The sequence below is a fragment of the Molothrus aeneus genome, chromosome 5 (assembly GCF_037042795.1).
Source record: "Molothrus aeneus isolate 106 chromosome 5, BPBGC_Maene_1.0, whole genome shotgun sequence".
NCBI classification, from domain to species: Eukaryota; Metazoa; Chordata; class Aves; order Passeriformes; family Icteridae; genus Molothrus; species Molothrus aeneus.
The window spans coordinates 47,543,429-47,560,509 of record NC_089650.1 but is presented as its reverse complement, the minus strand read 5'-3'; the positions used below and the strand labels follow the sequence as shown (position 1 = coordinate 47,560,509).

Sequence of the window (17,081 nt, the reverse complement as noted above, 5' to 3'; positions counted from 1 at the left end):
CAAACGTGTGGATCTTCCTGGACACTGGTGTTTTTCAGATTCTGTTAACATGACATAATTTATTCCAGTAAAGTTTTAATTTTAGCTCACTGTGTAATCAGCATGTATCATTTTAATTATTGTAATCTCTAAGTCAGCCCCTTAAATACCACTCTTCACTGGACTGTATGTTCTGTTTAAAAAGTAAATAGAACATTCAGAGAAAGATATATTTGGTACATTTAGGACTAAATGCTATATTTTGGTTTTACCTGGCAGAGCTCTATGTCCTTATACTTTTGTTATAAACAAATAAAGAATTTCACTTTCTAAATAAAAAGAGTGCATTTGAAACAGAGGATTCAGTACAATCTTACAGAGGGTTTATTTTAGTAATACAAAGAAATCATTTGTGTGCTCTTCTACAAAGCATGAACATGTTCTGCTAGTAATTAGGAAGAAGAATACATATTGTTCAGAAAAATATATGATGCATTTAGATTTTCTAACATGAAACCACAGCATCACATTAGAGAGCAGAATTCAGTTGTGTGTGTCAGAATCTTATGTCTTGTACTGAAACCAATGATGTGTGTGGCATTAGATTAATTGCTAAAAGCAAAACTAAAAAGTGATCAAGATAATGTATGTTTCTGGAATGCATTTCCTCCGCAAAACTAAATGAACTTCCATGTTATGGAAGCAGATTAAATCTGTTACATGCTTGTAACTCAGTATGCTCTGAGGATCACATTTCTACTGATTTAGCTTGTTTAGGAAGCTCCTTGTTTAACAACATACAAAGAAGTGTTTCTAAAATGTGTGCTTTATTTGTCAAAACTTAGCTCAGTACTCACATGACATATATTTTGCATTAGGAAACCAACCAGTTTTGTACACTGTTGGTTATATATTTGTACCAACAGTTAACCAAAAGGATTTTGGAAAGTTACATCTGCTAGATTTGAATGTACACATGTATTTGTATGGTAACCCACAAAATACTTCTGTGGCTAACTTCACCATTATTATTTTGCACAGTATTTTAAATTACTTACTTATGATAGAATGATCTTGTGCTTTTGCTGGCATGCTAGGATCTCCAGTCCTGCTTATTTAACCTTACCTCCACAGGGTTGTTTACACTTTCAGAACCTGATTTCAATTTACTTTAATTTTCTCAGAGACTTTTGTATTTATAAAAGCTGAGCATCTAGTGACCTCTCTATTCCTGACATTTCCTTTACTCTCCACTATGAAAAAGAACAAAAACCCCAGTGTCCCATTTCTGTTCCAAAAAAACTAAACTGCTTCCTTCAGTGGGTTGGTCCCTGTAATTGAAAATGGCAACCAGATGTTTACAGAACACACAAGAAATTTTCCTTGGGGCCTTTAGTCTTTATAATTGTTTGCTAAAGTTAGTTGGATTTCATGGAAACTTGTCTGAGGCTGAAATAAACGGCAAGCAGGGGCTCCTCCTAACTGTATTCTGAAAAATTTAAAAAAAGGAAAAAAGAAAAAAGGTTAAAATTAATGTTTCCTACTCTTGTTGATGTATTTCTGACTCCACAGAAAAATATTCACTAAGGGAGAAAATTTGGTTCTCTTAGTACTTATTTTACATGCCATCCCATGAAAAACATGTGTGTTTCACAATACACTATTTGCTTTCTACTTTCTCAAAGTTCAGCAGGCTATTATCTAAGCATGACTGATTTTTGCTCCCTGCCCTTTTCCCCACTCCCATCAGGAAGATATTCTCATAAATTTTGGTGGGTTTGAGAATATTTTGCACTTTAAGAAGATGCTCTAAACTACATACTGTTTGTTCTTCCAAGCTCTGAGTCACCACAGCTGATTCACACCTGAAATCTCTCCATCTTCTTTAGAAATCATCATTTTCCCTCTTCAGTTTTTTGTCTGCCTGATTTTCTCAAGGCTAGTCATATATTCCAAGAAGTCTGTGAGACCATCTTGTTGCCCCACCAGGGGACTCACTACACCCAATAAAATCTCTTTACCTAATATTTCAAGATATCAACGATTGAATGCTCCACAGCTCCAGGGAATCCATTTGATTACTTCACTAGCTTTACTCCCAAAACAGATTTCCTAATAACAACTTTGTTGTAGTACATCATGCCCTGATTACTACAGGCATGATGAACAGATTGTTCTTTTTTCCTTGGCAGTAGAATTCATTAACACTTTGTGTTAACAAGCACCTCTGTTCACCCAAACATACCAGCCTTCACACTCACTGAAGAAAGAGCATCACTGTGTCCTCCTGTCTCCAGCACCTTCTCTCATTTTCACTAATTTTGCTGATATGGTATGTCTTGGAAAATGAAAAACTAATGTCTGACAGTCACCAGCCATGGCCCTGGGGGCCTCTGAAACCCATGGCTGCAGTTTATCCTCGAGACTAATTAGCAGCTCTGAGGAAACTGTTACTGGCTGCACTTACGAAGGAGCACTTCTGCAAGTGCTTGCTGCTGGCCAGATGTCAGCAATTAAGCTGATACTTTTCCTACTTAGCCTCTGGTCAAAAGTATGAAGAGTGAGGAAAACAGCGAGAGGTGATACAATATGCTAAAGGAATAACATAAAGATATACAGCAAAGAGCATGCATTTCATCCTAGTTCTGACAGTGACTCATACAGTTTCTAGCCTAGTTTTCTCCATCTGTAACTGATGTGGCAGCATTTTCTGGCCTTGTAACTTGAACTGTGACACAAAGTGAACTGAGTAATTTTCTTCCATGAAAAATGTAAATTTTCTTAAAAAAGTAATTTTTTTCCAAAGGATACCTAGCAAATCAAAATGAAAAACTGACAAAGACTGACTTCAAAAATTGCTTTTGGGGAAAATCAAATGAGAATTTTCCTTCATCTGTACCCCCCAGCCACTTTTTCAGTCATACAATATATAGAGAGACAGAAAACTTTGCATCACTCCACATCAACACCTGTGCTTGCTCCTGCAGCCTCATGTTCCCTGACATTCCCTAACACCAGCTTTTACCACAGGGAATGACCACCACTGTGTACAAAGAAGCAAATAAACTGTCTACAGAGAGCTAAAAGAGGGGCAGCAGAGGCCTTATGTTCCATAATAATACAATTCCCAAACCACCATTTTACAGCAAAATGAGTTATACCTGGATATATTCACATGGCTCTATCAGTGAGGGAGTATTTACTCCTTGCTGTAATACATAGTAGTGCCACTTTAAATACCAGACAGATCTCTTGACCCAAGCACATAAAGAGAAAGGCCAAGATTTGCTCAGATTTGCTCCCATGGGTCTGTTGTCTCAATCATCCCTTCCTGTTGTTGGTACAGCTCCACCCAAGCACCACTCCCACATCTGCAAAAAGCTAGATCATCCTCATAGTTAGTTGCTGGAACTAGGGCTTAGTTTACACAGCCAAGTATTTAAACATAGCATACTCTTAAAATGGCAGAAAAAAGGACATAATCCAGTGTATATTGACAATGTCAGAAAATAAGAAATAACTACAGATCTAATACTCTTTGCAATATATGTAAATTTAAGTGTCTATGTAGTATATGATCCCTACTTAAAAATGTCAGGAAAATGAATAGGACATGAAAATGGTGTTGATTTCCATGGAAGTTGACAGAAAAGGTAAATATTGAACAAAGCTAAGATGGTTTCAATACTTATCTTATGGAACAATAAATCATACAAAAAAATCCCAACCCACATCAATATTTGTACTGTAGCAATCTTTCTACTGGCATGGCTAAAATTTAATCTTCAATGGAAGTCATTCAAACTGCAAAAAGAGGTAATAGTAAATTTTAAATACTTAACTGCAGTATTTTAAAAACAGGAAATGATCATGTAAAAGCAATACTATGAAAATGGTTTATGATTCTTTTTTAAAGTCCCTCATTGCAATTGCAAGAGCTTCCACCAAATTACTAACACTCTAAAGCAGCAGGGAGCATGTAATGTTATGCTGCACTCAGTTTGTCAGAAGCCTGAATACCTGTGCTTTTTTCCATGGCCAAACTGATGGGCTACCACTGAGCATATGCACAATCTTTTCCACTCCAAGAGCTAGTGATAATGACAGAATTTTGCATGTTATTGCTGAATGAATTAAAATTGGCCAGTCAGATTTGTAACATACAACTGCACACATTTCTTGGAGCCTGAAGTTTGCTGAGATTTGCATAACTATTAGTAAAGGTGAAGACTTGAGAAATGAAGGAAATGCCTATTGAGGGAGTGTCACCAAAGAGTAATGAGGCAGGCACATCCAGCAAAGGACAGAAAAACTGATGGCTCTGTAAGGAAAGATAAAAGTGGTTTATTTATCTTTGAAGACGTCATCTAGGCAAAGTATGGAATTCAGGAAAGATTCAGGCAGCAGGCAGTAACTAGAAAATATTATTTTTGGAGGGCAGAAATGGCTACTAGAGAAACAAATTTCTGAGATAAAACCTTCCTTTTAAAGTATGTTGTGAAAATGTTGGCAGGGTAGCACAGAGACATAGGGACACACATATCCTGTTAATCTTTACTGTGGTGACAGAGATGAGAGCTTCTCAGACTGGAAGAACAGGGAAGAAGGCAGAAGACACTGGAAAATATTTGGCAAGTTCTTCTCTGGTATTTGCCACGCTGGGAGGATCTAAGGGGGCTCTGAAGCCAGGTGGCTCATCCCACTCATCTCTGATAGAGCAACACAGCTCTGTCCTGGGGTGAGGCAAGGAAGCCCAGAGGCTTGTACAGCTCAGTATGGCAAATCTCCCCTGAGAAAACCTGGAAGTGTAGGGCTTTCTCAGTCCTCCTTCTGATCCTTTTATTATTTTCCATGAGATTGTGACACCAATTTCAACCCCCTCCAAGGTGTGGCAAAGGCTTATCTTGTTCCAGAGGAGAGGAAGGAAGACCAATCACACTACCTGGAAGACCAAACAAATGTGCCATTTGTAGATGTGCTGGCCAATACAACCTGGTACCTTTCTTATCAGCTGTTATGATGAGCTGTTTGCTCATCAGCAATTTCCTCTGAACTGCTTACTTCAAAACAGATTTACCACAGATATTTACTGGAGACACTGACCATGTCAAAACAGATTTCCCAAGGTAGTAATTCCAAAAATTACTCTGCAAAATCTGACTATTCCATCATCTGCTACTAACACAGTTCTAATGCAGTTCCACCTCTCTATCTCCATCCTGGCAGCAGACAGAGACATGTTAAATTTACAGCAAACTGGCTCATTTAGACTGCTGCAAAAGGAAGTCTCAAAGAGCTCAGAACAGGCACAGGTATCATCAGTCCATGGAATTTTCCCTCCATGTGGGTTTAATTGCTAAGGAATGGTGAAAGCACAACTACTTTTTGTTCAAGCAAAGCTGCTTGAGAATTCACTGACAAAGCTATTTTTCAGTGAAAAATTAGGGGTTTGAATAATTTATGTTTTACTGCAAAACACATCTGTATGGATTTTTGATAGCAAACCCATAAACCACAGTCTCTTTGCCATGATTAAAAAAAAAGTTTTTTTCTTTTTAGCCAACTGCTTTCCAGTTACCAAAACTCAAAATGGTTTTGGTTGGTTTGTAAGAAGTGAAAAATTTCCACTGAAGAAAACTATTCCCCTGATGTTTCTCTCTGACTGCAATGAACAGTGCTGCAGTCCAGGTGTTGAGGATCTTTCTGGAAGATCAGTGAGCAAAGCTGTCACATGTGGGTTTCAAACAGCAGCAGAACTGGTCCAAAAATTCTTAGCAGGCCAGCACAAAAAAAAAGTTAGGAATGTTTTGTGGTGAATTTTTTTCCATATATGACTTAGCTAGAGTCTTGGCTCTCAGCCATTCAAAACAAAAAAATCCTTTCAAATTTAGAGTGAGCTTTGAAAGATACATGAGTAAGAAAGACTGCACACAAATAAAAGCACCTAATAGAGCTGCTAAGAAATACCAAGTAATAAGAAATTACTATTTTTTTAGATTTTTCACAGCACTCATACTCTGTGTTTCTCAGTTCATTATCTATATATTTTTAATTGAGGCCTAAAGGAGCATATTTTTAATAACATTTTAGAAAAATATTATACCAAAGCATAGCTCAAAATACCCTTCTCCAAAATAAGGAGTTCTATCCCATCCAGAAGAGTAAACCCCACCATCTACTAGGGAAGAAAATTAACTCTGAATGTAATTTGCTTAGCTGAAAGAAAAGATCATTGGTTTGGTATGTAGACATGCTCTATTACTTATTTCTTTTTTTAAAACATAACCTTAAAGCTAGACACTTAACAGAGAATAGTTAAAGGCAGATTTATGCTGCCATGAAATGTCAGTAGAATCTTACTCTTTGCCTTAAGTTGGCAAGCATTTGACTTTTTTACATAATCCAACATCTGCTGGAAGCTGTGGGATGTTTCTGGAAAATACCTGACCTTTTTATTATTTTTTTTATTATTATTACTGGAAAAACACTACAGGAAGTACTGATTCTAGCCTGTAAAGTATAAATATCCACAGTTAAGCTCATTTCTGCAGAGGCAATATTTGAAGTGTAAAAACTGTACAGGAGAACTTCAATCTGAATTCAGCACTGTAGGAAAATCTAGTACAGTTTTTTTTTCTTTTTCTTTTTTTTTAAATAAGTTGCAACTGAATGTGGCATGCCCACTCCTTGGCCATTTGAAACAAAAGTATCTCACAGACATGGTGCACGTGGTCCACAGAGATACCAACTTTTCTCTGCAGCCCATCTGACATTAGCAAAGCCTGCAAGACATGCTGTGTCTTGTCGCTCCGAGATGGAAAGTACTCTAGGCAAGGAGTGGCTAAAGGGTGACTACAAAACTAGATTGAAGTAAGAGTGAGATAAGACAATTGATTTACTACTTTTTGGCTCAGCCTGCCAAAGAAAACCCCATGTACCTAATTTTCAAGAAAGTTTCTTAGAGAAACTTGAAATTAGTGATGGAATTTTGAGCAATCTCAAGCATGCTAAGTAACTGTAGTTTATTATCTACGAAATCATCTGGTTTGGTTAAAACTCAAAGCAAACCTGAGCTCTCTGGTAGCTCCAGAAGCATATTGCAAGCCTGAATGATGCAAAGAATACACCCTTTAGCACAAGAAATATCCAACTACACCATTTTTCTTCTGGCAGAATAGTAGCCTGTGTACTTTTTTCAGAGCCTTGCATTTCCTGAATTGACTTCCAAGACCAGATTGGCATCACAGCTTCAGTTCATACCTCTGAGATGTCCAAGAATACTCAGACATGGTCATCACACATCTAACTGGTGCCCAAGCTTCTCTATCAAGCACAGCGTAACTCTACACAATAAAGCTACAGTCCTTTGTGCGAGAGATCAGGATTCTTCAGTAGACTGCTTGAAGTGTGGGTCAAATTTCAAGAGGAACTAAGAACCAACAGTAATCTATCCCAGATTCAGCATTAAGTGCAAAATGTATTTGTTCTATATTGTGTTCTTTAACAAATTTACAGAACAATCAAAACATATACTAGAGGGAAAAACCTTCACATAAACAAGTTTTCTTTAGGAGAGAAAAGGATAAGGTAGAAAATGTAGTAGGGATGTGTTTTGTTATGAAACATTCTATTGAAAACCCCTCAGTTATATTGATGAAGCTGTTATGAGAAGTCATCAGGAACCAAACTGATCTGATTTAGTTGTCAAAACTATGATGAACTTCTCTGCTGCATTTTTTACAGAAGGATGTAGCTAATGGAAGAATCACCTAACTGTGGGAAAATATCCACACATCTGAGAAGGGCTAGAATTTGGCTTCTATCATTACTTTTATCAGAGTTTTTATGCTTTCTGTTTGTTGAAGAACACTGGATCAATTCTACATTTAGTGATCACACTTATTAATTAACATATTAACCAAGTCCAATTATTCTTACTCTGATAAGGGCCCTCATGCCTCAGCTCTTCCACGAGTCCCCTGTTTTCAAGGACTGTGACTGTATATCCGTGTTTTGCCAGGATGCGCTGACAGAGCTGACGATCAGTTTCATGGTGAGCAGGAGGTGCATACAGAATTGCTCTTCTCGTGTGGCTTCCAAAGTACTGGAGAATGGAGGCATCAATCTAGAGCAAACACAGTGCAAAGACAATGACGGTGAGATAGGACATTCCTCAGCAGTACAAAATACAGTTGCTGCTTTTCACAAAACGCAGCTAGTAACTTACTGTGGCAACAGTGAGAATAGTTCTAGTATAATTAAGAATTCGCTTTATATCAGAGACTTCAGACCACAAATTCCATTTTGTCTGGAGATTTTTTTCTATCTTCATTTTGAACTGATACGATAAAGTTTTAAAAGCTAGCCCTGGTTAGGACTCAAGGATCTTTTAAAAATGTTCTTCCCTTTGTGGAAACAACTTTCCTGAAATCTGAGCTTCTCTGGTGAGCTAGTAACAGCAATTGCTATCTGTCTTTGACTGTGGCTGTGGTCACCTGAACAGAGAGGCCTTGGGAGGTCCCATGTGAATTGTTCCAAGGAATGTGGGTCCTGTGCAGATGTAAGTGCAGACATCTGAGTTTTGCTATGCAACATTATTAAGAAAAATAAGAAGAGTACTGGGGTAAAATCAGACACAGGAATCCTAAAGAGAACTGGAGATCACTGTGCTCTAGAAAGTTAAATGTAACCTTGTCAGTCCTTTATTGACATAATAGTCCAACACCATCTAGCCCATAGGAGGACTGGCAGAGAGACTTGTATATAGGAGAAAGTGGAAGGGCATCTGATGTCCCCAATGAATCTCAAGGAACATTTGGATTATCTACCACTTACTGTCTTCCCATATAGTGCCTAGGGACAATGGCATCTAGAGAAAACCCTTCCTCTAGATCTACCCTGGGGTATGAGCTTCTTGAAAGAAAAAAAATGGAAAAGAGACACCGCAAACACACAAACATAACATTCATTTCTGAAAAGGGCAAATCACTGGGCTGTTGCCATCAGATCTTTGGGTAAGGGGGATATTTTATGTCTTAAATAAATGTGGAGGGCTAACCCTGTCTGGAAGCCATGTGCCCACCAAAGCCACCCTACCATTCTCCTTTCCAACTGGACAGAGGGAAAAATACACTGAAAGTCTTGTGGATAGAGATCAAAATAGGGAGAGATCATTGATTGATTACTGTCACAGGAAAAAACAGATGCATCTTGGGGAAACTGATTTGTTTGATAATAAATGGAATTAGAGTGAGATAATCAGAAATAGAATCAATACACCTTTCCCCCACCCCTCCCTTCTTCCCAGGTTCAACTTCCCTCCCAAATTCTCTACCTCTCCCTCAGTGGAAAAAGGGGAGCTGAGACTGGGGACTTGGTCAGTTCATCACACTTTTTCTTTGCTGCTCCTTCCTCCTCAGTGGGAGGACTCCTCACACTCCTCCCCTGCTTCAGTGTGGGGTGCCTCCCATTGGAGACAGTCCTTCATGAACTTCTCCAACATGAGTTCTTCCTACAGGCTTCAATTCTTCAAACTGTTCCAGCGTGGGGCTCTTCAAGTGGGCCCAGTCCTTCAGGAACAGACTGCTCCAGCATGGGTTCTCCATGGCCTGCTGATGGATCTTTACTCCACTGCAGACCTCTGTGGACTGCAGGGGACAGCCTGCCTCACCACGGTCTTCATCACATTCTAGAGGTAACTCTCTGCTCTGATGCCTGAAGCACTTCCTCCCCCTCTTCCTTCACTGACCTGGTGTCTGCAGAGTTACTCCACTCATATATCTTCACTCCTCTCTCTGGGTGGCACAATCACTTTTTTCCCCTTTTTAAATCTGTTATTCCAGAGTTGCTACCACCATCATTGATGGGATCAACCTTGGCCAGTGGCAGTTCTGTCTTGGAACCTGCTGGCACTGACTGTGTGGGACATGAGGGATGGGGAAGCTCCTGGCAGCTTCTCACAGAAGCCACCCTAGTAGCCCCCCCCACCCAAAACCCTTGCTGTTCAAACCCCAATAAAATAAAGCATAAAAATAGGTTGCTCAATGTGGGAATAAAAACACCATTAAAAACCAAGACTTTGTTTTGGTGAAATATATTTATCTTTAGCATTGAAATGTACCAGCAGGGATTAAATTCAGGTCATTAAATTACTTCTGTGCAAGTTTGTGAATTTCAACCTGACAGTTGTCAGCAGTTTAAAAGTTAAGTTATTTCATAACTCCTAATTTTAGTAAGCTTATCACTGGAGATAGGAAGTACTACACAAACAAGTCACCACATTTTTTGCACAGTAGACTAGACTGAAAAGAGACAGATGCTTTTATACAAATAAATTTCATTCAAGATGTGTCCAGTTGTATAGGCCTGGGATCTAGTGCTAAAGTCACTCTGCTCAGCAGTGCATCCCCTGAGTGTGAGATGCAGCTTTACATTGTGCTTGGCTGAAGAGTAAGCTATTCTGCAGCAGTAAAGAGCACAAACTATTCCAGAGCCCTTTGCTTCTAACAGCAAATGTTCTTTTGCTTCAGAGCAGTCATTGCCCATGGAAAGCGTCAGAATTATTGATGAAAGGACCCTGAAAAAAATCTCAATACAACACTATCAGTCTTCCACATATACTTGCTAAATGTGCAACCCAAAGCTAGTTTAGAAACTGAGATATTCAAGTAAAGGCTGATCACTTGCTGGCCAGAGTAAGCACACATAGCAGAGGGTGAAGTCATCGGAACTGTGTTAGGTCACCTGTTTGACAGCGTTCCTGACATCCCAGAATTTTTAAAACAGCGTTCTCAGATGGCCCTTGCCCACCACAGCAATGTCACTCTTGTCCCCTTCTCCCTTTGCCCCTCCTTCCTCTCCTCTTATCTTCTCTATTTCCTGTTCCCTCGCAGCGCCAGCAGCTGCTGGCAGCCCTTCCTCTCCATTTCCCTCCCTCCTAAATCCAGCCCTTGTCCCAGCCCCGCTCTTGTGCTCTCTCTCTTCTCTTCCAGGCATTCCAGCCAAACACTTCCTACTTTTTATTTCACTTGCATCGTGGAAGAAATCCAGAAGACAGAGACTCCTCTTGCTTTATTTTGCAAGAAAATTCCATTTTCCATCCCACGTGTGCTGCAGGGGTGAACTGAGGACACGTGGGGAGTACACAGGGGCTGCGGACCGGACAGTCTCTGCTCCAGTTCCATTTTTGCTGGCGATTCTGCCTTCTCCCGCTGCCGTCCATCCCCGCGCCGCCTGGGCTGAGGGTCCTGCCTTGAATGTGGCGTCACTTTGTGTGCCCCCTCCTCGCTAACGATTCCTGGCACTTCTATTATGCCAGGAAAACACACCTTTCTGCATGGAAGCAAAGCCTCCCGCAGTGTCACCTCAAGTATTTTGTTTCAAACCTTAAGAGGTCCTGCCTCAAGCACCCAGCAATGGCTCCGTTCCCCTGAGGCCAGTACTCCAGGGCCAGCATCCCAGGGCTCTCCCACTGGCACATCTGCTGCAACAGGCCTTGCTTGGCCTCGGTGCCCTCTGGGCCCGAGGGACGAGGCACAGGGGACAGGGACCAACCAGCCCCGAGGGGTCCCCAGGGCTTCAGCCCGCCCGCCTGCAGCGGGATGTGCCGGGGAAGACCCCGCCTCAGCTTCAGCCTTGACGCGGAAGACATCTTCCTCAGGTCTCTGGGGAAGGGCTACAGTGTTGACAACGCTCAGGCAGTGGCAGTGGCAAATATTCAACAGAACACTGATAGCAGCATAGGAGAGGAAAAAAAAAAAAAAAAAGAAAATAAAAAAGAGGAAGTTCAGGCAGTGGCAGTGACCTGGGTCATTTCCACAAAACACAAAGGCAATGGCCCGGAGCGGCTCCACGGGGCCCACACAGCCTCCGGCTCCCACAGGCGCCGTCCCCGGGCTGGGGGATCAGAGGGCTTCGACAGCCCTCACAGACAGAGCACAGCACCGGCTCCTCCGGGGGCTTTTCTTGGGACACTCCGGAGACACGCAAATGCCGCTGGGGCAGCTGCAGTCCGGAGCCTGCTGCCGCAGTGCTGGGAGGGACCGAGCAGGGACACACACCCACCTGGGCCCCAGCCCCCTGCCCACCGCCCGGGCGCTGGGTACCGGCACTGGGTACTGGTGCTGGGTACCGGCACTGGGTACAGGCTCTGGGTACCGGCACTGGGTACAGGCTCTGGGTATCGGTGCTGGGTACCGGGTACGGGCACTGGGTACCGGCGCTTTTATCCACTTTATGTGGTTCTAATGCTCCCGAAGAGCCGCAACGGCGTGTGCCATAGAAGCAATTCAACAGCCTAAATTTAATAGCTTGACCTGATGTCTAATCTGGTACTATTTAATAATATGATGTATCTCCACACCTTTTAGGGTACTTGCTTGAGATCCATGCTTAGCGTTGCCAGATTTATTTTCTCTGCCCTGTCCTTTCATAGCTATTTGCAGTCCAGGTTATACATGCCACGTGTCTTCTGTTTGTTTGCCAAGCCCGTGCAGTGTAGGGTGGGTTGTCAGCTGCACAGAATTTTTTTTTAAAATCTGGCCAAGTGCATGCTTGTAGCAAATAATTCCATACTTTTTTCCAAGGCTTTATACAAGATGCCTTGCATTTCTGGACATGCTGATCTAGTTACTACTAGATGTTTTTCAGAATTTCCAATATTATACCAATAACAGTCATGTTTATATATTTAAAGAGTCTGCTGGTTTTCATAAAATGTTTCTCAATCATAAAAATGAGGTCTGGGCAGAGAGTTAGTACAAGAGAAGCAGCATACAATAGATGAAAATAAGCTGTTCACATATTTCCATGTTTTATGGTTCTGATTTTTTTGGCATTCCTATGATTTTAATGCACAACAGACTCAAACACACACAAAAAAATGGATGCATAACATTTTAAAAATTTGAGAATAAGGTAAACGGTCAAATGTTCCCATGTCCCAACAATTTTTTTAGCTCTTCCTCAGTTTGAAGACTCAGACTATTTGTTAGGAGGTCAGTTTATTACAGATTCAACATATCCTACATGAAAGGGATTGGTAAGAACATCTGCAGCCCATGTCATACCTAGAAAATGGTGTGTTTGTCTCCACAGAAATTAATGAGGCTTTACAGCAAGGCTGAGATTTCCCATGTGATTTTGGATGAGACCTATGTCAGCTTTGACATGATATATGTGCTCCTATAGCTTGCAAAATATTGCACTTAGCTGAGTCACTGACCTCATTTTAGGGCAATTGGCTGTTACACAGATGATCCACAGCCTTTTAACAACTGGTCCAAACAAACCAGAATGGGCTGTAAAGTAAATTAAAAAAAATGCATAAAAATGAATTTTGTAGTTTTGTTTTCACTTTACTGAATAACATGAAAAACACAAAAGAAAACAAATTGAGCTCCATTAAAATTTATTAAAGATCTTTTTTTAATTGTATCAAATGTATACTCCTTTGATGTCTTAACAGACAAGATAAAAGGCCCAGTTTATATAATATAAAAGCTGAAGAATTATGTATACATCCTTTTGGAACTGAAAATAGACATCCATTTTCAGAGTTACAATTCTTAGTTCAGTTTGTCTGCAACTTCCAGGGAGCTGTGAAGTTCTCTATTAAAAAGAAAATGTTTTGACATTTCCCTTGAAACTGGTATATCCAATTCTAGGTTATTAATGTATAAGGATATAATTGATTCTACTAGTCTCTGAAGCTTTCCTCTACTGTACAGAATTTCTGGGTTGTTCCAAAAATCTAGAATTTGGTCAGTAACTGAATCTTATGATGTATAATTACTGTTTTTGTTTTGGCCAAGAAGAAAATAGCGAAGATATTTCAAGTTGAAGAGAGCAAAACAGTTCCTTGGCAGCTCTTTCAAATTCCAAGAATATTACATAATTCCATAAATATTGATGAATTGTCTATGCCTGGAAAAGAAGCAAATATACAGTTTGAACTGTTGCCATAGAATTTCACTGACCATCACTTCAACTGCAGAAACAAAATTCTCTATCCTAACATAATGGCCCTACTCATGTCAGCCTAAGCTTCTCTCAGGAAAGAACTCAAAAACTCTGAATCATCTTTTCAGCTACCCAGTTCTGGTGTCATTAGTCCCACATTAGCTTGTGTGGATTACAAGCAGCCACTTTTCACAGTGAGCTAGCCAAGACTGTCAGAGACTTGGTCCAGTAGCTTCAAATAACTTGACTGCAGCTTACTTTAACCCCACTTCTTCCTGCAGGTACTGAGCAGGTGCAAAAGAGGTGTATGAGCCACTGTGCAAACCAAAAGGCCTTTGCATGAAAGCAGAGTGCAATAAAAATACCACAAAGGAAAACTGGCCTTATAAAAACAAGGCCAGCACCATTAGCAATATTCACAGGCAGTGAACAGCCTAAATTCCCATTTAACTAGCAAAGGAAGTCAGCATCTACTTTTGCTACTAAATACCACCTAGCAGAACAACATTACAAAAAATACATGAATGGCACTCCAGAAAATACTGCACTATTATTGAACAGCATCAATAAGAAGAGTGATAATAAAAACTTAGCATGTGGTTCTAATGCCCCAAGCCACTCATTTATGGGACTATGCAGATGTTTAAGATGTTTATTAGCTCCAAATGTGACTTCTAAATTCCTTTTTGTGTTTGCATAGGAGTTCATAGAAATAGTAAGTTGATCATACTACCATTATATTTAAAAGTGTGCATAGCTGCTGTATCAAGAAGTAAGACAGAAGTTAATTTCCTGTTTCACTTTCTGGAGGATATTCAAATGAGTTCGCATTATGTTCCATTGAATTTTCTAATCAGAAAGGACTGGGTTGTAGAATGAAATGGCTGGAATGTAATTCTGCTTTGAATTGTTTGTTGGATAAATACAGAACAAGCAATTAGATTATTGGCATTACTTTGATGGCTGTCTTCTGATGATATTATAAATCCAAGAGCAACACTGGAGTTATTTGCACAGTCATCACCAACACTCTGAGCAGTAAGTGCAGAGCTATTTTATCAAAATGCTTTTTGCTTTATGCCTGCATGTAGTACAAGGTACCAACAGCCCTGTCTTGAGAACAGACAATGGAGCCAATCCTACCACTTACCAAAACACCTCATTTTGGAGGAAGTTGCAGCAAAGTATTGGAGTGAGATTCTGCCTCCATTTGCTCCTCATGTGTCCTTCTCAAAGTTCCCTTCCTGCAAAGCCTCCACCCTGCCCCGTTTTTCCTGACTGCTACCACAATAGCCTTGCCCTTTATCATCAGAATATCTCTAGCTATCTGCTCAGTAAAAATAGTTGTTTCCTTAGTGCCATTTCATTTTACATTATAAAAGGGGAAAACAATGTCCTGCATTCATAGGGGCAATGTGAATGTGGTATCATTCCAAGGAGATCAGTCATACCATACCCTCCTATGTTGATTGCTTTCTAGTTGCAACAGGTTTCATACTAGCAAAGTTCTTTGTTATTTTCTGAAAAGTTCTCATTCCCTACTTATTCTACAAAATAGCTTTTAAGTTAAATTTATTTAAAAATGTATCAAACCTTGAAAGTGGATCAAACCCTATTATGCATAATGCAATCTTTTCTATTCAGATCTCTCACCACACTCCATTCTGCATAATAGCAAAAATCATCTTTTCTCATTCTATCATCTAGCTTCAATTCTCCTTTTTAAGATATTTACATTTCAAAAGTTCTCATTAGCTTTGTCTTCTCTTATTTCCACTTCCATTCTCATCTCCCTTTCTCTTCCCTTGCACAAATTCAACCATCTCTGTACACAATCTGTTCTGTACTTTCTGAGGTTACTGTTACTTCGCAGCTGTAGTTCCCTACTCTCCTCCATCTGCTTCCTTTCCCTTCTTCCATAACAGACTCAGCTCCTATCTCCTTTGTTGCCTGCTTATTCTGTCTGGAGCAGGCATATTCCATTAAAAAAATAACAATAGAAAAGGAGATGTGTCTTTAGAGGATGAAATTCACTAGAATTGTTTTTAATGTCTGCATTACTTCATGATGAATTTGCATTAGACACAGTCTGATTTCCATTGACTGTGAAGTCCAGCTTTTTGCCTCTGACAGAGTGGAGCACTCATGTAAAGAGAGGATAATTCCACTCTGGGTGTCCAATGTTCTAATGTTCTAGTAACATTTTCTCAGCTTTTCAGTAATTTCACTGTTAATTTTCAAATATAGATGCTTGGCCCAGTAACCTATGCAAGATGTTCAACTGGATCTTCCTCTAGATGTTGGTTAAGACTAAACCATGATGTTTCCCTTTTTTTTCCCCTTCTTTTTCTACACAGTATCTTTCAGATATGGCCACATCAGACTATCATTATCTTGAATCTTTCATACTGTCCACTCCTAGGAAATGATATCCTATCCTGTTTGTTCAAAATGAAGCCATAAAAAGCCTTTTCTTATCCTTGCTGTTTCCTCACTTCAGTATAGCTCCTCTTTGAGATATGTCTTTTACACAAAACATAAGTGGCAGGTTCATGGCCTTGAAAGGAAGGCAGCTTTTTTTTGACACACCTGTGGTATTTAATTAATTTGGATGCCAGCCTAACCCACTCATCAAGTTCTCACATAATCAGCTGTGTATCTTCTCTGTTTTCTTGTTCTCAGCTGGCCTAAATAGCCAGGGGATATGAAGCAAAAGTCTGGTGAGTATCCATGAAATAATCTCCTTCAGAACCCAGTTTAAAATGGGAATTTTTTTGTTTGTTTGGTTTTTTTTGTTTAAATACATTCACAATGGCTGGAAAGCTAGTATGCCCAAAAAAGTGCCTATCACAGGAGTAATAACTATAAAAGGTGATTAATAATTTCCTCCTCCTTTTTCTCCATCTGTGGAAGAAATAAGGAAAAGAAAGAATCTTGCTTTCCAGGACCAAGCAGAAATTCCCATTGCCAGTATGGTGAACCAGGTTCACAATTTGAGCCAGGATGTGAAGCTTAATGGCTTGGGAATTGGACCTTTTAAGAAAAAAAGGAAAAGTGTTTTTGGGTCTTCTCTGACTGGAAAGGCAACTCAACACCAGGTATCTGCCCTCCTAAAAGCAGAACACTCTAAATTCCTTCTACCT

The 17,081-nt window shown here is 40.0% G+C and overlaps 1 protein-coding gene across 1 annotated transcript in view; it reads right to left on the bottom strand.

The window, feature by feature from the left end:
- The window catches only part of CPED1 (cadherin like and PC-esterase domain containing 1), a 141,411-nt gene that overhangs the window by 119,841 nt on the left and 4,489 nt on the right, over nt 1-17,081 (bottom strand). Inside the window, exon 3 of the mRNA XM_066550095.1 lies at nt 7,918-8,104. Within this exon, the coding sequence (XP_066406192.1) occupies nt 7,918-8,104 (187 nt within the window). The remainder of the gene's footprint in view (nt 1-7,917; nt 8,105-17,081) is intronic.